Source organism: Chlorocebus sabaeus, chromosome 14 (assembly GCF_047675955.1).
Source record: "Chlorocebus sabaeus isolate Y175 chromosome 14, mChlSab1.0.hap1, whole genome shotgun sequence".
NCBI lineage: Eukaryota > Metazoa > Chordata > Mammalia > Primates > Cercopithecidae > Chlorocebus > Chlorocebus sabaeus.
Window position 1 is genome coordinate 48461472 of NC_132917.1, and position 21480 is coordinate 48482951.

At 35.1% G+C, this 21480-nt stretch overlaps 1 protein-coding gene across 1 annotated transcript in view; it reads left to right on the plus strand.

Annotated features, from left to right (window-relative positions):
• The window catches only part of STON1 (stonin 1), a 147106-nt gene that overhangs the window by 113905 nt on the left and 11721 nt on the right, over nucleotides 1-21480 (plus strand). The window contains exon 9 of the mRNA XM_038006916.2: nucleotides 546-1135. Coding sequence (XP_037862844.2) covers nucleotides 546-1135 — 590 coding nt within the window. The remainder of the gene's footprint in view (nucleotides 1-545; nucleotides 1136-21480) is intronic.

A 21480-nucleotide genomic window follows, 5' to 3' on the forward strand; every position in this document is an offset into this window, starting at 1 on the left:
AGGCCTCCCAAAGTGCTGTGATTACAGGCATGAGCCACCGCACCCAGCCTTTTTTTTTCTTTTATAGTGTTATTTTAAAGGAAGAAAGGAGAAGAAATTTGATTACTTTTGAAATCATTAAACTCTCTTTTGGATAGCATTTTCTTGTTATATGGCATTTTAAATATATGAAAGTTATATTTTACATGATTATATTTGTTAAAATCCAGTTTTTGGTTGATAACATTAATTTATCAAACAATGGAAGAGGTTCATGGATTAAATATTGGTGGCCTTTTTGTATCTCAGAGTGTGACATATAAATAATTGTGGGAGAAGTCTGGAATTAAAGCTAAACATACATAATTAAAAAATAAGAATTTATATATTGATTGTGGAAAATCCAAAAATGTCTGAAGAATAAAAGAAAAACCCCTAGAGATAACCACCATTAACATATCAGTATATTTTTTTCTAGCCTGTTGTGGATGAGATTTTTTTTGTGATTGTTGTCAAAGGAAACTTTAATTCTATTATACTTACAAGTTTGTTTCCTCCTTTTTAAGGTCACCTTTATAAAGTCAATGTACCAATTATGGTGACGCAGACTTCTGGAAGAGCAGGTATTCTTCAGCATCCAATTCAGCAAGTATTTCAACAGCTTGGCCAGCCTTCAGTAATACAAACTAGTGTTCCACAATTAAATCCATGCTCTCTTCAAGCAACTACTGAAAAATCACAGAGAATTGAAACTGTGCTACAGCAACCCACAGTTCTACCTTCTGGGCCAGTAGATAGGAAACACTTAGAAAATGCCACCAGTGATATACTTGTATCTCCTGGAAATGAGCATAAAATCGTGCCTGAAGCTTTGTTACGTCATCGGGAAAGTTCTCAGTATGTCAGTCTTCCAGGTGTTGTATTTTCTCCACAGGTCTCTCAAACAAATTCTAATGTGGAGTCAGTGCTCAGTGGTTCAGCTAGCATGACTCAAAATCTGCATGATGAGTCCCTCTCCACGAGCCCTCACAGGGCTCTACACCAGCACGTGACTGATATTCAGCTTCATATTCTTAAAAATGGGATGTATGGATGTGAATCTGTAAAGCAACCAAGAAATACAGAGGAACCCAGCAACATTCCTGTATCAGAGAAGGTATAGTTCTGTGTCCAACTTCTTGGTATCGGGACAGACAGTGGCCAGTGATTGGATATCCTGAGTATTTTCAAGCTATAATGTTAATCAGAATTATATATATTTTGTTTTGTTTTTTCCTTTAGAAGATTGTTTTTTCTATTGATTAAAAAAATTTTTAATTGTGATAAAATACACGTAACATAAAATTTACCAACTTAACCATTTCTAAAGGTACAGATCAGTAGTGTTATATACATCCACATGTGGTACAACCAAGAAGATTGTATCTTTATTGTTGTTTTTAATATAACCATCAGTTCTTAAAATATTCATGCTTAGCATTTCTAAAGTTTTCATTTCAATAGATGAATTAGAATACATCTTTAGAGAAAATGCATTTGTTTTAAAAGGTAATCTATTTACCAGTCTCTTACATTGGGAAACTTGTTTTTTGTCTGCAGATAAAAATTAAAAGACCCAGAAATCCATACCAGTAGTTTATGGAATGTTTTGAGATAATTAATTATCAAATGTAATATACAAAAGAAGCCCACAAAGTATTTTTTTTCCTGCTCTACCTAATTTTTCTGAATTCTTATATGGAAACTTTTCCCTACATGAGGGATTTTGTTGCTAGTAATTTTGTTTCTCCCTGCCTACTAAAGTACTAGTTTTCCTTAATTTCTTTTGGTATTGAAACTACAAAAAATTAGCTTATAGTTAACTTTTGATACCAAAAATAGGTCTGAATTATTAATTTTCAAGGAATTAATAGTAATGGCAGAAAGATTCTTGGATAATTTTGGATTATAAAAATTTAAAAAATTACGTTCTTTTTACAAAGATGAAATACATCTTGTGGCTAATTCTAGTTATACAATTTAGGACATGTGAAAAATACTTAAAGGTTTTTGCTCCAGCTAATGGTTTAGCCATCATCCAGAGCCACTGTACAAGTCTGTAGCAATAGATAGTTAAGCACCACCTTAATATTTTATCTTCAAGATATTTAAATTTTGCTACTTAGGAAAAGATATAGGGCATAGTGAAAGCCCATGAACAAAGAAAATGATGATCAGAAACTATTTGACCTGTTTTATAATGTTTCAGATATTTAATGAAACCTGTTCAAGATCTCTGAGCAAATCTGTTGTTAGTTTTGCTGTAAGTGTTCATATTAAAATGTTTTATTGAGTTTTTAAATTTTGTTTTTACATAATATATAACATTTAGTAAATAAATGTAGGCTAAACTAATAATTATGAAACATTTGGTTTTGAGGTAAAACTAACTACAAATGTAAAATGTTTGTTTTCATCACTACTACTTTTGGAGGCACTTTTTGCCTGGATTCTGTGTGAACTTTGCAGATGTTTGGTGTGATGAGTCAAGGACTTATTCTACTGTTATGTGTTGTATGTCATCATGTCCTTTTTCTGATATGGGGAAATAGATTAGTTAAGGGATATTAATCAGGGATTGATTAGGGGTAGTGGTTGAGAACATAAGCTTTGAAACCACAGTAGGTTCAAATTCTAGGTTCACTACTTGCAAGCAAACTGTGTAACATTACTCACTGAAATTCAGTTTTAGTCTTTAAATTGGCCCTAATGCCAACCTTGTAATTTTGAGAATTATCAGAGATAATATATATTGAGTATTTAAAGCTTCTGGCACCATAGTAAGCTTTAGATTAGACCTATTATGCTCTATGAGCTTGTAATATATTGGGTAACTTTTCATGTAACTTGTTTGTTTGTTTTAAAAAAGGTCTATATCTAAAACACAAAAATATAGACATATAAGAGTATATATAAAATGCTGATTGATTTATTTTAAGTTACCTTTGAGACAGTAAGCAGTTTGGTAAGTTTATGCTGAACTAATTTTCAAAGACTTTACAAGTAGTTTTACTTTTTATAAGTAGCTTAAAGCAAGTTATAATCAACTCTACTCATTTACTTTTCCTATGTTGTAAACTACTGGAGAGCTTTTGGATCTATAGGTTTAAGAAGTAAGGATCTGTGTGGGTTTAACATTCTGTTTCACACAATATATTCTTGATAACTTTTGATTCTGCCCCTTGTAACTTCTGTTCTATTTTCTTTGTCTGAATTTGACTTTTCTGGGTACTTTAAAGATGGAATCATACAATGTTTGCCCTTTCGTGACTATCTTATTTCACTTAGCACAGTGTTTTCAAGGTTAGTCCATATAGTAACATGTGTCAGAATTTCATTCCTTTTTAAGGCTGAATTATGTGAGTTTGATAATTTTTAAATTTTGTAAATATTCCTGGAATCTGTTTCTCCTTCTCCACTCCTAGTGCCATTGCCCTAATTGTTTCTCATGTGGGATAATTTTATCTAACTAATTTATCAGTGTGTAGTCTCTTCTACCTCTTACTCTGCTCCTGCCAATCCATCCGTCCTAGAGGTCAAAGGCCTAGGCTTCAGGGATCAGAATAGTTTTGAATCCCTTCTCTATTCCTTAATAATTATATGACTTAGAGAAGTTACTCATTTGTCAAATAAAGATAATAGTATCTACCATATAATTGTGGTAGGATTAGTTAAGACAATCAATGAAAAGTGCTCAGCAGCACACTGGCACCGTGGTAAATGCTCAGTGCATGTTAGCACTGTCTTCCTGGTGGCTTCCAGAGATCTGTCCCAAATGCAGCCTGATTGTGTCTTTCTCCACTTAACACATCACTGACTGCCCTTCACCTATAATAAATAAACTTCAGGCACCTTAATATACATACACAAAGCATATTACACGTTCTTTCTCTGCCAAAGTTTCCTATTTACTCTTCCTTCCTCACATGAATATTCTTTATTGGGAACTGATAACCGTGAGTGATTCTTGGTTTTTAACCTTGTTGTTTCCTACTTTTCTTTTTGCTTTTGTCATCCCCCCCCATTTGATGCCTGGAGTTTCTTCCCACCATCCTTTCCTCTGGTTAATTCCTGCTTATTCGTTACTTCCTTCAGAAATCTTCAGTACTTCTCCACCTAATTTTTCCTTCATTATTAAATTGGATGTAGCTCTTCTGTTTTGTCGCCTGAAGCACGTCTGTCATAATGTAGTTCAAAGATATATTGATATGTTTTCTTTGCATTGACAGGTACATTTATCTTTGTATATGCAGTAATCTAAGAATATATACACACTCGTGTGTACTAGAGTATAAGCTTTTAAGGATGGGATCTAGAATTAGTTTATTTGGCTCAGTAGTTCTCAATCCTGGCTGAATGATAACATCACTGGGCCATTAAAAGAAAGTGCACGTCTACCCCAAGAGATTTAAATCTAATTGATCTGGAATGGGGTTCAGTCATCAATATTTAAGAGCTTCTGAAGTGATTGTAATATATAGTCAAGGCTAAGAACCACTGATGTAGCTCAAAATCAATGTATGAGTGAAAAATGGAGTGAGAGGATAAGAGAATATATAACTCCTAAGTGAGAGTTTTCATTTTTCTTCTAAGTCCGCACGTATTCCTCTAAAAGATAAAATGTCCTATCAATAATTATTTGACTTTATAATTCATTTAAATTGAGTAAATACTTTTTGAGTCTCTGTATGCCATTATGAAATTAATATATCAAAGTCAGAGATGTTTAAACCAGATATGTGACTTTTTCTTCATTATAAGAAGAAAGCCAATTTAACAAAATAATTTTTTATATCTGTCAAAATATATTAAGATATATTTCATTCCAAATAAGAGTGAAGTAGCATGGAATGCTACTGTACATGGTCAGGTAATATATAATTATCATTGTTACTATATTGTAATAGATTAAATTCCTGTTAAGAATAAAAGAAAATATGCGCTGCCATTACAATTATAGGCCACTGAATTTGACATAATTTAGGCTGAAAATGTGAAAAGAATGTGTATTGTAGCTTAGGCTTATCTTGTTTTATATTTATCCCCACATATGGGTATAAAGTTCTGCAAACTTTTACTAGCCATTGGAAAAATATGGTTCTTTCATTGGAGGGAACCTTAAATGACAAAGACTGGAAGCTGGATTTGGCAAGCAAAGCTTTATCATGAAGCATCCTATTTACTTGCTTATTATACTACCCAGTCATGGAAGCCACATACAATCAAAGACACCATGGTTAAGCTGAGAATATTGGACATTATTGAGCTGGTTTGTTTTAGAGCAGAGAAAAAAAACGGAAGCATTTCCTCTGTCAGATGACATCATCTGCATTAGAATTGTTGACATTTCTTTCAGGTTTGGCTGGAATTCATAGAAGTATCAGCAGCGACTTTCCTTTAACGTTCAACAGGCTAAAAATACCAGTGTTTCTTAGGGCTGCCAACATCTGATTTTAATCATTATTTGTACATTGATACCATCAAAGAATTTGTATGTTGTGAGCTCTTTTTTTTTTTAAATTGGAAACTGACATCTTTCTAATAATGAAAAGTTTGGCTAGTAAAATTTGGTACTTTACACCATTGGAGCTCCCGAGATGCTTGGCAAACATGGTTTTGCTGCTTTAGTAAAGAAAGCGTTGCTATCTATTTCAGCACATGGCATGCATTAGTGCTAAGACACGCCAATAATTCTAAAAGAAGTCTCATCTGCTGACATAAAACTCAAATATATTAGAACCATGGTTTTGAATTATTGTGTTTCCCAAGACATTTATCAAACAATGTAGGCAGAATATTAAATTCTTCATGCAGAATTTTTCTGGCTGCTGAAAGGACAATGCTTGAAAGGACCCTTGTTTGATCCTTGGGGAGACATTTACTATTTTTGAGAGGGAGCAAAAGCCCCCTCATAACAATTTGACCTAGAGGAGTTAATTGATGATCTATGTGGTGGATGTTTGGCTATATGAAAGACTTAAATCTTTTCATGGTCCTGCGGTATCAATTATGGATGTTGCTGCACAACTCCTGGCTATTTTGGTCAAATTACCACTTCAGAAGAGATTGGAGTCAGATAATCGTGAATTTTTCAATACCTGGTGGAAGTGCTTCTGAAGAAAAAAGTTGAGAATGATAACTCTTTTGCTGTTATTGAAATTAAATTTAGATTTGTAATTTTAATCCTCTTCCAGAGTAAAGAGGGCCTCACTGATTGAAGGAAAGTGGTATGAGGCTACATAAATTCAACTAGAAGAGTCCTAAAATCTTCAGTATTCCTTTATATGCTTATGCTCATCTGGCAAAGTAACACGGAAGCTCTGCTTCATTTTTGAACAAAAGATCTTATGGTTTAAGGTTTTCAGTACTTGTTGCTATTAAAATGAAAAGCCAGGCTGGGCATGGTGGCTCCTGCCTGTAATCCCAGCAATTTGGGAGGCCAAGGTGGGTGGATCACTTGAGGTTAGGAGTTCGAGACCAGCCTGGTCAATGTGGTGAAACCTCATTTCTACTAAAAATACAAAAATTAGCAGAGTGTGGTGGCAGGTACCTGTAATCCCAGCTGCTCGGGAGCTGGGGCAAGAGAATCGCTTGAACCTGGGAGGCGGAGGTTGTGGTGAGCTAAGATCGTGCCACTGCGTTCCAGCCTGGGCAACAGAGCGAGACTCCATCTCAAACAAACAAACAAACAAAAAAACCAATTTCAATGTGTGGTTTAGGCCTAGGAAAAATCTTATACTAATTGACTTTATTATTATTATTTTTTATATATTTTTGAGATGGAGTCTCACTTTGTCACCCAGGCTGGAATGCAGTAGCACGATCTTGGCTCACTGCAACCCTCGCCTCCCAGGTTCAAGAGATTCTCCTGCCTCAGCCTCTCAAGTAGCTGGGAGTATAGGCCTACACCACCATGTCCAGCTGATTTTTGTATTTTTGGTAGACACGGGGGTTTCACCATGTTGGCTGGGCTGGTCTCAAACTAACTGGCTTTAAAATAACTCAAATTTAAAGAGGCATGATATATATACAATAAAATTCATCTTTTAAAAGGTAGTTTTTAGATGTACCATATGAATTTTGACAAACTGAAATTATACAACCCTACCTGAGATAGAGAACATTTTCATTACCTCAGAGTTTCCTCACATGCCTTTGTAGTCAATACCTTCCTTCAGCCCCCAGTTCCTGGCGGTCACTTACTGATCTGTTTTCTTTTGGGATAGGTTTACGGTTTCCAGAATGTTAGACACAATCATGCAGCATGTATTTTCAGCACAATACATTGGAGATTCATCCATGTTATTGCGTGTATGAGTACATTCCATTGTATGGTTATACCACATTTACTTATCAGTTTGACATTTGGGTTGTTTCCAGTTTTTGGTGTTTGTGAATAAAGCCCCTGAAAGGGCCAGGCGCTGGGTAATCCCAGCACTTTAGGCAACTGAGATGGTTGAATTACTCGATGTCAGGAATTCGAGATCAGCCTGGCCAACATGGCGAAACCCCATCTCTACTAAAAATACGAAAATTAGCTGGGCATGGTGGTACACGCCTGTAAGCCCAGCTACTTGGGAGGCTGAGGCAGGAGAGATAATTGCTTGAACCCAGTGAGCTGATATCATGCCACTGCACTCTAGCCTGGGAGACAGAGTGAGACTCTGTCTCAAAAAACAAACAAACAAACAAAAAAACCAAACAAAAAAAACCCTGAAAACATTTATGTGTAGGTTTTGTATGTGTAAATACCTAGGAGTGGGGTTGTTAGATAAGATGATAAATGTATGCTTATGAGAAACAGTCAAACTCATTTCCAAGGTGGCTGTATTTCCACCAGCAATGTATGGTAGAATTTTGCATTTCTACCAGCAATATATAAGATTTGTTGTTGGTACACCACATCCTTGGTAGTTAATGCTATCTTTTGGTAAGGAGAAGTTTTTAATTTTGATGAAGTCAAGTTTATTATTTTTATCTTTTGTTTTCTTTTTCATGTGTCTTATCAAAGGCTGCAGAGATTTTCTTATACTTCTAAATATTGTATAGTTACAGATTTTACATTTAGGCCTGTTGCCCAGGCTGGAGTGCAGTGGCATGATCTCAGCTCATTGGGTTCAAGCGATTCTCCTGTCTCAGTCTCCCGAGAAGCTGGGATTACAGATGCCCACTGCCATGCCTGGCTAATTTTTTGTATTTTTAGTAGAGGCAGGGTTTCACCGTATTGATTGGTCTGGCCTTGAACTCATGACCTCAGGTGATCCACCTGCCTCAGCCTCCCAAAGTGCTGGGAAAACAGGCATGAGCCACCGTGCCTGGCCGGCTCATTTTTTTTTACATATGGATATTCAATTGTTTCACCATCGTTTGTTAAAAAGACTGCCCTGTCTCACTGAATTAGCTGTCTGTGCACATTTCTAAAGCACTTCACCTTTAGTGAAAATTATTACATCTGTGTTGGTTTATTACTGAAGGTTCATTCTGTTTCATTCATTCACGTGACTGTCTTTTTGCTAGTACCACACTGTCTTGATTATGGCAACTTTATAGTAAATCAGAGAGTGTGAATTTCTCAAATTTGTTCTTTTTTCCAAATTGTTTGGGCTATTCTAATTCCTTTGTATTTCCATATAAATGTTAGGATGTGCTTGTCAGTTTCTAAAAAGAAAAGTTGCTAAGACTGCTTTGGGTTGTGTTGAATCGGTAGATCAGTAAGGGAAATTGATGTCTTCACATATTGAGTCTTCCAATTCAGGGGCATAAGTTTTTTGTTTTTTTTTTTTTTAATTTAGGTTTTTGACTTCTCTTACTAATGTTTTCTAGTTTTTAGCATATGCATATTTTATTTATTCTGTTATATTTTTATCTAAATATTTCATGGTTTTTGGTGCTATTATAAATAGTACCTAAAAATGCCATCAAGAACTTTTTTTTTTCCTTCATTTTGCTTTTATTATAGCATGTTTGCTTAATTTACAGCAAGCAGAAAAGAAGCTGGGTCTTGTTTTGATCCAAACATTGATGTTTTAAAGGTTATATACAATATTTGTTAAAAAGAACATAAAAATACCTTTTTAGAAGCCTCTATAAGAAAGAAAATATAAAGTTTAATCCCACAACTTTCCTCTTTGCTAGAACTGCAAAATACTGCTACAGTTTTAAATAGACTTTTTGTTGTTTAAACTATACATCCAGGAAAAGCTAAAAAAATTAAAGAAATGTGCATATAAATGATTGCATAGCAGAACATGAACATTAACTGCAAACAGTAAAGAAATGAAAGTTAGAAATACTATCAAATATACGAACGTTCTAGAATCAATCCTTTAAACACATTCCACAAACAGTATTTAAAATCCATCATTGTATTCTTTATAGGCAAAGCCTAGATTACTAAAACCAAAATTGAAAAAAGTAATCCTCTAAAAGGAATTGTTTCTCCATAATTCTTACTTATATCTGTAAGCAAGCAATCTGAGATTTTTAAAGATGCTAGCTTTTTATTCTGAAATGAAATTGGACATGTCAAGTCACTTTTGTCCCCAAAACGATCTTTCAGAGAAATACTAGAAATTATAAATGGTTAAGGGTATTACTTCATTTTTAGTCAGGTACTACACTGATAATCGAAAGCTCAGAAGACGTGACTCTTGCTTACAACTGGCTAATCCTTTTTCCCAAATTATTTTAAATTTTATGGCACCACAGAATCGCCTAGAATGAGTGTTATCTTTCAACTTGCCTCGTATTAAATAAACTGAGGTGTGAAAAGCAGGCCTCCCTCTTAAAGAGGCAGACAAATTTTGATACAAATGCATGAGCCAAGTGCTGTAAGCATCAAACTTTCAATTCTTTTACAGTATGCACACACACACGAAACCTACTTGGAAACAATTGCTTCTAACAGCAGTAAGAAAACTAAGCAATATTATGGTCAGCAACGTTCCTTAAACTTTAGAATAACTACATAAGAATATTCCTTTCTCCTTAAAATTATTTTTGCCATCATCGACCTGCTCAAATTTTAAGGTGAGTTTTTGTGTTTTCTGTGTTCCAAATCTTCATAGGAATGAGAAGAAAAGCAGTCAAGCCTCCATGTTTCAGTCAAGAACTCAATTACCCAGCTGGTATCATTCCCCAAGACAGTGGGGTTAACAAAAGAACTAATCCACACTGCATCAAAAATAATTATCATTGGCCTAGACACTTTTTTTTTTTGAGATGGAGTCTCACTCTGTTGCCCAGGCTGGAGTGCAGTGGCATGATTTTGGCTCACTGCAACATCCACCTGCTGGGTTCAAGCGATTCTCTTGCCTCAGCCTCCTGAGTAGCTGAGATTACAGGTATGTGCCACTATGCCTGGCTAATTTTTGTATTTTTAGTAGAGACGGGGTTTCACCATGTTGGTTAGGCTGGTCTCGAACTCCTGACTTCATGATCCACCCACCTTGGCTTCCCAAAGTGCTGGGATTACAGGTGTGAGCCACTGCGCCTGGCTGGGCCTAGACATCTTGACAAGACGTAAAGGTCCACCCTGAACCTAAATGTGTCTGAGCAGTCAGTGTTGTATTGTGGCTACTACTTCACTTTTGTATCATTCTATCTTATTAGCAAGCTACATTTCTAGGTTAACAGTTCTACCAAATATGAATATGAAAGTTTATTTTTAATGAGACAATATTGCAAATTGTGGTCAACCAACATTTTTCAACAAATACTTCAAGCATAAAAAATGAGAATCTTTACAAAAATATATAGACACACCACAAATTGGTAGCTGCTCATAACATTAGACAAACTGGACTCTTAAGAGTGGCTTCTCAACAGCATATCATTTAATTATAACTGTTGCCTGGTACAGGGAAAACTAACAAGTGTTTTTAAAGCATCATTGCAACATTGTATTCCTGATAATTTAAGTAAACCGAACTATGAGTAAATGAATGATACATGCCTAAAATTGAGCATGGTCTATGCTGTCAGTGGCCACTGGACTTAGGACTAGTCCAAGACCTTGATCTAGATTTTGACCTAGACCTAGACTGTGATCTTGACTGAGATTTGGATCTAGGTGATTCTTTTTTCCTTGATTCCTTTTCATATCTTGAGCCAGACTTATAATGTGTTTTGAAATCTGTTTTAGAGGTGCCTCTGAGACATTATGCTAAATGAAGAAGGGCAAATACTGTCTGATTCCACTTATATGAGGTAACTAAAGTAGTCAAATTCATAGAGACGGAAAGTAGAATGGTTGTTTGTCAGGGACTGGGAGAGTGAGAAATGGGGAGTTAATGTGTAATGCGCATGGAGTTTGCATTTCTTTGGAGAGAAGTCTATTCAAGTCCTTTGCCCATTTTTTTTTTTTTAATTGGACTGTTTGCTTTGTTGTTGTTGAGTTGTAGTTCTTTATATATCCTGGATATTCACCTCTTATCAGATGTATGATTTGCAAATATCTTCTTCCATTTCATGGGTCACCGTTACTCTATGTTAATAGTGTCTTTTGAGCACAAAAGTTTTTGATTTTGGTGAAGTCCATTTTATCTATTTTTTTCTTTTGTTACCTATGCTTTTGGTGTCATATCCAGTAAATTATTTTCAAATCCAATGTCATGAAATTTTCACCATGTGTTATCCTCTAAGAGATTTATAGTTTCAGTTCTTATGTTTAGCTCTTTGATCCATTTTGAGTTAATTTTTGTAGATGGTGTAAATTTAGGGTTCAACCCCATTATTTTCAATGTGGTCCTAGTTTTCCCAAAATTATTTGTTGAAAAGACTGTCCATTCCACATTGAATGGTCTTGTTACCCTTCTGGAAAATTGACCTTTTATTTAAGGGTTTGTTGCTGGGATCTTTATTCCATTGGTATATACACCTGTCTTTACATTAATAACACACTGGTTTGATTTTTAAATTTTTATTATTTATCATTTCAACTTTTAAGATTCAGGGAGTACATGTGCAAGGTTTGTGACATAGGTATATTGCATCATGCTGAGGTTTGGGGTGTGATTGATCCTGTCATCCAGTTACTGTGCATAGTACCCAAAATTGTTCTTCAGCCCTTGCTCCCACTTCTTCTCCCTTTTTGGAGTCCCCATATTTCCACTACTGTGTCTGTATGTGCCAAATATTTAGCTCCTAATTTATAAGTGACAACATCTTGTATATGGTTTTCTGTTCCTGTGTTAATTCACTTAGGATAATGGCACTCAGCAGTATGCATGTTGCTGCAAAGAACATGATTCCCTCCCTCCTTTTTTTTTTTTTTTTTTTTGTGGCTGCATAGCATTCCATGGTATATATGTAACACATTTTCTTTATTCAGTTCACCGTGTATGGGCACCTAGGCTGATTCCGTGTCTTTGCTATTGTGAATAGTACATCTGCAAACAGAGATAATTTTAGTTTAGTTTTTCCTTTCTAATTTTGATGTCTTTAATTTCTTTTACTTGCCTAATTGTCCTAGCTAGTACTCTTTTTTATTACTGTGTTGATTAGAAGTGGTGAAAGTATTTGTCCTTTCCTTCTTTCTAATCTTAGAGAAGAGATTTCAGGGATTTGCCATTCAGTATGATTTTTTTTTTTTTATGTTAAACTATCCTTGCATCCCAGGAATAAATCTCATTTGGCCATGGTGTAGGATTCTTATAATGTGCTATTATATCTATTTGCCAGTGTTTTGTGGAGGATTTTTACATGAATATTCATCAGAAGTATTGGTCTGTCATTTTTATGTTTTGTCTTTGTCTGGCTTTGGTATCAGGGTAATGCTGGCCTCATAAAATAAGTTTGGAGATATTTTGTTCTTCCATTTTTTGGAAGAGTTTGAGGGTGATTGGTATTCATCTTTACATGTTTGGTATAATTTTCTAGTGAAGCCATTTGGTTCTGGATTTTTCTTTGTAGGTAGGGTTTTGATTACTTATTCAGTCTACTTTCCAATCAATATACTTATTAAGATTTTCTATTCTGATTCAGTCTGGATTGTGTATTTCTAGGAGTTTGTTAATTTTTAAAATAGATTATCTGATTTGTTGTGGTGTAAGTGTTCATAGTTTTAAAGTTCTTTATATTTCTGTAAAATTGGTAATGATGTCCCCTCTTTTATTTATAATTTATTATTATTATTATTATTATTGAAACAGTCTCTGTCGCCCAGGCTGAAGTGCAGTAGTGTGATCCCGGCTCACTGCAACCTCTGCCTCCTGAGTTCAAATGATTCTTGTGCCTCAGCCTCCTGAGTAGCTGGGATTGCAGGTGCTCTACTATGCCCAGCTAATTTTTGTATTTTTAGTAGAGTTGGGGTTTTGCCATGCTGGCCAGGCTGGTCTCCAACTCCTGGCCTCAAGTGATCCACCTGCCTCAGCCTCTCAGAGTGCTGTGATTACAGGCATGAGCCACTGTGGCCGACCCTCATTGATAATTTTAGTTGAGTCTTCTCTTCTTCTTATCAGTCTAGTTATAAAGGTTTATCAATTTTATTGATCTTTTTGAAGAAGCAGCTCTTGGTTTTGTCGATTTTTCTCTATTGTTTCTCATTTCTGTGTTTTCTTTTCCTCTAATGTTATTATTTATTTCATTCTGCTAGCTTTAGGTTTGATTTGTTCTTTCCTTTATAGTTTTTTAAGATGTAAAGTTAAACTGTTAATTTGAGATTGATCTTTTAAAATGTAAGCATTTATAGCTATACATTTCCCTCCCCATTGTTTTCACTTCATCCCCAGACTTTTTTTTTTTTTTTTTTTTTGAGACAGAGTTTCACTCTGTTGCCGGGGCTGTAGTGCAGTGGCACAATCTTGGCTCAGTGCAACCTCTGCCTTTGGGTTCAGGTGATTCTCCTGCCTCAGCTCCTGAGTAGGTGGGATTACAGGCACCCACCACCACTCCTGGCTAATATTTGTAGTTCTAGTAGAGACAGGGTTTCACCATATTGGCTAGTCTGATCTCGAACTCCTGACTTCAAGTAATCCGCCTGCCTCAGCCTCCCAAAGTGCTGGAATTACAAGCATGGGCCACTTTACCCGGCCTGTTGCATATATTTAGGAGATCTAATGTTTGGTGCACATGTATTTATAATTGTTATATCTTCTTGGTAAATTGATTCTTTTTTCATTATGTAATTTAAATTTTTTTTTTCCTTTTTAAATAACAGTTTTTGACCTAAAATCCTTTTTTTCTAGTGGTAACATAACCATTGCAGCTCTATTGGTTATCATTTGCATGGAATTTATTTTTCCATCTTTGCACTTTCAGCCTATTCATGTCCTAGATATTTAATCTCTTATAGAGAGCATATAATTGGATGTTATATTTTATCCATTCTCCTAAACTATGTCTTTTGATTGGGGAATTTAATTCATTTGCATTTACAGTAATTACTAATTGGAAAGAACTAACTCTTGCCGTTTTGCTGTTTTCTATATGTATTTAGGTTTTCTGTGATTTCCTCCTTTGTTACCTTCCTTTGTGTATAACTGATTTTTGGTTTCCCTTCTCATTTCCTTTGTGAACATTCTATAGATATTTTCTTTGTGGTTACTATGGGTATTACATGTAATATTTTAGGCTTGTAATAATCTCTTTTAATCAGATACCCACTTAAATTCAATCACATACAAAAAGTTTACTCCTTTACAACATCGCCCTCACCCACTTTGTCTTATTGTTGTTACAGATTACTTCTTTATATATTATTTACCCATTAACAGATTTTTTTTACGCTTTTGTCTTTTAAATGATGTAGAAGAATAAAATCAATTATAAAATAAAATTATGTTAACACTGATTTTTGTATTGTCCATCTATTTACCTTTACCAGATAATTTTACATTTTGTGTAGCTTCAAGTTACTATCTAGCATCTATTCATTTTAATTTAAAGGACTCCTTTTAATATTTCTTGTAGGGAAAATCTAATGATAATGAATTCCCTTGGTTTTTATCTAGGAATGTCTTAATTTATCTTTCATTTTTTAAAGGATGGTAAGGCAGAATTTATTCAAGGAGATCCATGGCAATAGGAACTACTCTAGCTGGGTTTTGCAGTGGGAGAGAGAGACTGGAAGCAACTCCCTCCCTTATTTTTGAAAAATAATTTTGCCAGACACAGAAATATTGGTTGATTTTTTTTTTTTTTTTTTTTTTAAAAACACTTTAAATATGTCATCCCACTGCCTTGTGGTCTTCAAACTTCTGCTGAGGAATCTGCCAGAACACTTATTGGGGATTCCTTATACGTAGGTGAGTTGCTTTCCTCTTGATGCTTTAAAGGTATATAATTTTAAAAATTTATTTCCAACTACCACATGTTCTCACTTATAAGTGGGAGCTAAACAACGAGAACACATGGATACTAGGAGGGGAACAATGAACACGGGAATAATTGAGGGTGGAGTGTGGGAGGAGGGAGAGGATCAGAAAAAATACCTATTGAGTACTGTGCTTATTACCTGGGTGATGAAATTATCTGTAAACTAAACCCCCATGACACATAACAAACCTGTACATATACCCCTGAACCTAAAGTACAAGTTAAAAAAAAAAAAGAGAAGTTCCATTTAGGAAAGAGGTTTTCCTTGTAGATGTATTAAAATATTACACATTCTAAACTGAAACTTGGCTGGGCATAGTGGCTCATGGCTGTAATCCCAGCACATTGGGAGACTGAGGAAGGAGGATTGCTTGAGTCCACGAGTTCAAGACCAGCCTGAACAACATGGCAAAACCCCATCAATATAAACAATACAAAAAAATTAGCTGGGCATGGCGCTCCCCTCCTATAGTTCCAGCTACTCGGGAGACTGAGGTGGGAGAATCGCTTGAGTCCAGGAGGTCAAGGCTGCAGTGAACTGAGATTGGGCCACTGCATTTAAGCCTGGGCAATAGACTAAGATCCTATCTCAATCAATCAATCAAAACTGAAACTTAATCCTTCAAATATGTTTATTTTACTTGTCCTAAAACAATCTGCCTACAAGTATTAAAGTGTAAAACATTGTTATTTTCCCATTTTGAGATCTCTAATGTAAAAATGGATTTTATGAAAATAATTTTTTAAAACATAAAATGCTGTATAATAAACATTTTAAAAATTATTTTTATTTTTATATTTTGAGACAGTGTCTTGCTGTGTTGCCCAGGCTGGAGAGCAGTGGCAGGTCATAGCTCACTGCAGCCCTGATCTCCCAGGCTCAAGTGATTTTCCTGCCTCAGCCTCCTGAGTAGCTGGGACTGTAGGTACACAACACTATACCTGGGTAATTTTTAAACATTTTTATTTTTAGTAGAGATAAGTTTGGTCTTGAACTCCTGAACTCAAGCGATCCTTTTGTCTTGTCCTCCCAAAGTGCTGGGATTACAGGCATAAGCCACCATACCTGGTCTAAAGGTAGTGTTTTAAAATTTCAATTTCTAATTGTTTATTGCTGCTATATAGACATGCAGTTGAATTTTGTAAATTGACCTAATATCCTGTGACCTTGTTAAACCCACTTAATAATTTTAGTAGTTGTTTTGTAGACCCTTTGGGGTTGTGTTATATAGACTGTAATCTATTTTGATGAATAAAAAAATATTTCTTCTGGGGTCGGGAGCAGTGGCTCACGCCTGTAATCCCAGCACTTTGGGAGGCCGAGGTGGGTGGATCACAAGGTCAGGAGATAGAGACCATCGTGGTGAAACCCTGTCTCTACTAAAAATACAAAAAATTAGCTGGGCGTGGTGGTGAGCGCTTGTAGTCCCAGCCACTCGGGAGGCTGAGGCAGGAGAATGGCGTGAACCTGGGAGGCAGAGCTTGCAGTGAGTGGAGACCGCACCACTGCACTCCAGCCTGGGTGACAGAGCCAGACTCTGTCTCAAAAAAAAAAAAAAAAAAAAAAAAAATACACACACACACACACACACACACACACACACACACACATTATAGCATAAATTTAATGCTATAAATTTCCCTCTAGGCACTGCTTTGGGTACATCTCAAAAGTTTGGACATTATGTTTTATATATATGTTTATAAAGTATATATATAAATATGGGTGTATATGTATATTTCTTCCCATAGCTTTTTTTTTCTTGGCTTATTGCACTGATTTAGGACTTCCGGTACAAAATTAAATAAGAGTGCTGAGAGCAGAAATCCCGTTCCTGATTTTAAGGGGAAAGCATTCTATCTTTCATCAAGTACTATGTTAGCTGTATGGTTTTAATTTTTTTTTTTTGTAGATATCCTTTATCAGATGGAAAAAGTTTTCTTTAATGTAGTTTGTTTTTTTAAATCATGAGTTGACATTAGGTTTAAACAATTTTCCCCTATATCTGTTGAAACAAATGGGTTTCCTTCTTTCATGTTTTGATATGGTGAGATACACTGATTGACTTTTGAATGTTCAACTTTCAAATGCATTCTCAGGATAAACTTCCTTTTGTAATGTTGTGTTATTCATTTTATGCATTGCTGGATTCAATTTGCTAAAATTTCGTTGTGGATTTTTGCTTCTATGTTCATGAGGAATACTGGTCTGTAGTTTTCTTATTTTGTGCTGGGTATTAGGATAATGTTAGTTTCATAAAATGAATTGCTATATATCTGTATCTCTCCTGTTTTCTGATAGAGTTTTTAGCTTTCTGAATTTAGAATTTTTCTTTGTGGGAAGGTTTTTAATGGAATTAAATTTCTTTAACTGATATGTCTCTTTAGGTTATCTGTTTCTTCTTGAGTAAATTTTGGTAATTTCTTTCAATGAATTTATCCATTTTACTTAAGTTGTAAAATTTATTGAAAGTTGATAATATATTATTTTAATGCCTCTAGGATCTATGTAACATCCCTTCTTTAATTATTAATACTGTTTGCTTGTGTCTTCTGTCTGTCTCTCTCTCGCTCTTTCTCTCTCTGTCATGCTAGAGGTTTTTCAATTTTTTTTTTTTTTTTTTTTTTTTTTGAGACAGTCTCGCTCTGTTGCTCAGGCTGGAGTTCAGGTGGTGTGATCTTGGCTCACTGCAATCTGTACCTCCTGGGTTCAAGTGATTCTCATGCCTCAGCCTCCCGACTAGCTGGGATTACAGGTGTACGCCACCACACCTGACTGAATTTTGTATTTTTAGTAGAGACTGGATTTCACCATGTTGGCCAGGCTGGTCTCCAACTCTTGGCCTCAAGTGATCCGCCTGCCTTGGCCTGCTAAAGTGCTGGGATTACAGGTGTGAGCCACCCTGCCTGGCCAGGTTTTTCACTTTTATTGATAATTTCAAAGAATGAACTTTTGGCCTAACTGATTTCTCTCTCTCTCTCTTTTTTTTTTTTCGGTTTGTAATTTCACTGTTTTTCCCTTTTAAAATTTTAATTATTTCCTTCCTTCTGTTTACTTTGGACTTATTTTGGCCTTCTTTTTCTAGTTTCTTAAGGTGGAATATTAGGCCATTGATTTGAGACATACTTATTTTCTGATATAATAATTTAATGATATAAATTTCCCCCTAGGCACTGCTTTGGGTATATCTCAAAAGTTTGGACATTATGTTTTCATTTGCATTCAATTACAATTATTTTCTAATTTCTTTTATGATTTAGTCTTTGACCATTGGGTATTTAGAATTGTGTTGTTTAATTTTTAAATATTTGGGAAATTTTTCAGATATCTTTCTGTTATTGGTTTCTAGTATAATTTTTTTGTGGTCAGAGAATATACTTTATCTATTTGAAATTTGTCAGGGTTTGTTTTGTGTTTCAGAATATGGTTTATCTTGGCAAACATGATGTGTGCTCTTGAAGCTATTTGGCTATTTTTGGGTGGGGTATTCTCTAGATATTAATTAGATCAAGTTGATTGATTGCATTGTCCAGGGTTTCCGTATCTTCACTGAATTTCAGTCCACTTTTTCTATTGACTACTGAGAGAGGAATGTTAAGCCTTTACCTGTAATAGTAGATTTGTCTATTTCTTCTTTTACTTTTATTACTTTTTAGTTTATTTTTGAAGCTATGTTTGTAGGTATATAAGTATTTAGGATAGTCATCTTCTTCAATTGATCCCTTTATTATTATTTAATGTTTTTTATTTATCTCTGATAATATTTCTGGTTCTGAAGTTTACATTTTCTGATATTAATAGAGCAGTTTTAGGTTTATTTTGATTAGTGTTTGCATGGTATGTGTTTTTTCTGTTCATTTACTTTTAACCTACCTGTGTCACTGTATTTAAAGTGAGTTTCTTTCTTTCTTTCCCTTTTTTTTTTCTTTTTTTGATAGTGTCTTGCTCTGTTGTCCAGACTGGAGTGCAGTGGCGCGATCTTGGCTCACTGCAATCTCCGCCTCCTGGATTCAAGCAATTTTCCTGCCTCAGCCTCCTGACTAGCTGGGATTATAGGCATGTGCCACCATGCCCAGCTAATTTTTAAAAAAATATTTTTAATAGAGATGGGGTTTCACCATATTGACCAGGCTGCTCTTGAACTCCTGACCTTGTGATCTGCCCACCTCAGCCTCCCAGATAGACAGCATATGGTTGGGTCTTGCTAATTTAATCCAGTCTGATAATCTCTGTATTTTAAATGAGATGTTTAGGCCATTTATATTTAATATAGTTATTAATCAACTTGTCAGGGTGTGTGTGTGTGTGTGTGTGTGTGTGTGTGTGTGTGTGTCTGTGTTCTTCCTTTTTTCTGTTTTCCTGAATGATTTTGATTCTTTTTTGCTGTGTCACATCTACTGATGACCCCTTCAGTTGAAATTTTTACTCTGATTTTGTGGTTTTTATTTTTGGAATTTTGTGTTAAAATTCTTGTTTTTCTTTTTTCTTTCTTTTCCTAACTCCCCAAACTTGTTATCTGTGCTGAAATTATTTATTTGTTCATGGATTTTTTTCCACATTTTTCACTAAATTATTTGGTATATCAATCATAGTCTGACATTTCTAAGTATCTCTGAGTCTGGTTCTCTTGATTGCTTTGCAGTGTGATGGTTGGTTTTTGTTGCTTTTTGTTTGTATTATTATTTTTGAGAAGGGTCTCACTCTGTCACTTAGGCTGGAGTGCAGTGATGCAATCACAGCTCACTGCAGCCTCAACCTCCCTGGGCTCAGGTGATCTTCCTGCCTCCACCTCCTCAGCATGCACCACCACTCCAAGCTAATTTTTTTTTTTTTTTTTTTTTTGTATTTTTTGTAGAGATAGGATCTTGCTATGTTTCCCAGACTAGTCCTGAACTTCTGGGCTCAAGCAATCTGCCAGCTTTGGCGTCCCGAAGTTCTGGGATTACAGGCATGAGTGTCTGTGCCCAGCATCATTTTTAACTGAATGTCAGACATCTTATTTAAATAAAGGAGAGACTGAGGTAAATAGTATTTATAGTTGGAAATAGGCATTACTCTTCTTATAGAGAGAGATGTTTGTATGTCCCATCTGTAAGGGGTGTCCCTCCTTGGATTTCAGGCTGCTTCAAGAAAAGGTGTGATTTTGTATATTTATCCAGCTTTTGTTCATTGTTAGTGTGACAGTAGCATACTTTTCAGCTTTTACATTATGGGCAGTGGGCCCTCTAAGATTTCTCTAATGTATTCATAGCAGAGTACAAATTTATCTTATTTATGTAATTTGGACTTATTTTCATTTTTGAGCACAGAGTCACTAATTTTTGCATACATGTGATATTCCTTATATTTCATCTGTGAAGGAAATCTGTTTCCAATGTAGTAAAATTAATTACATGTAAACTTACATAATTTTGGTCTATTAATTAGAATTTTTCTACACAGCATTATTTGTTGGGTATACTTTTTTGAGAGTTCATTATTGGTAATATTCATATGGGTTTGAACCCTAGAAGGGCAGTTGTCCACTCAAAAACTAAGTTGAGTATATGCATATTATTAAAGTTGTATCTTAAGTTATTGAGATTATTAAAGTTGTATCTTAAGTATTATTGTATTAAACATCACCTATGACTAGCAAACTCAGAAGAAATATAAATAAAGGGCATCTGTTCAAATCTTAGTAAAACTTCTTGGCTTCTGTTAGTAGCCTTCTTGATTCTTAAAATTCCCAAGACTTTCCAGGCTGATTTGATGAAGGCTCTTTGGGTGCTATATCACTCTTCATTCCCCTCTTCATAGCCCCTGTTAACCTTGATTTTACTTTCTGTTTTTATGAATTTGCCTGTTCTAGGTACCTCATATAAGTGGAATCATATAAGATTTGTCCTTCTGTGTTTGCCTTATTTCACTTAGTATGACCTTTGTATTTCTGATTGTAAAGGATGGAAAGTCATCTTTTCCATATACTTGGGCTACACTTCTATACTTCAGTCTTAAAGTTAATGTAACCTGTTGTTTATGCAATATGTGTGTCAACATATGTATGGATTTCCAAAACAACCAGCATTATAGCATCTGGAGCTTTCATCAAGTTTTCAAGGGGCCTCTGACTTTTCCAAAGAGGTTAAGAACTACTGCTATAGATT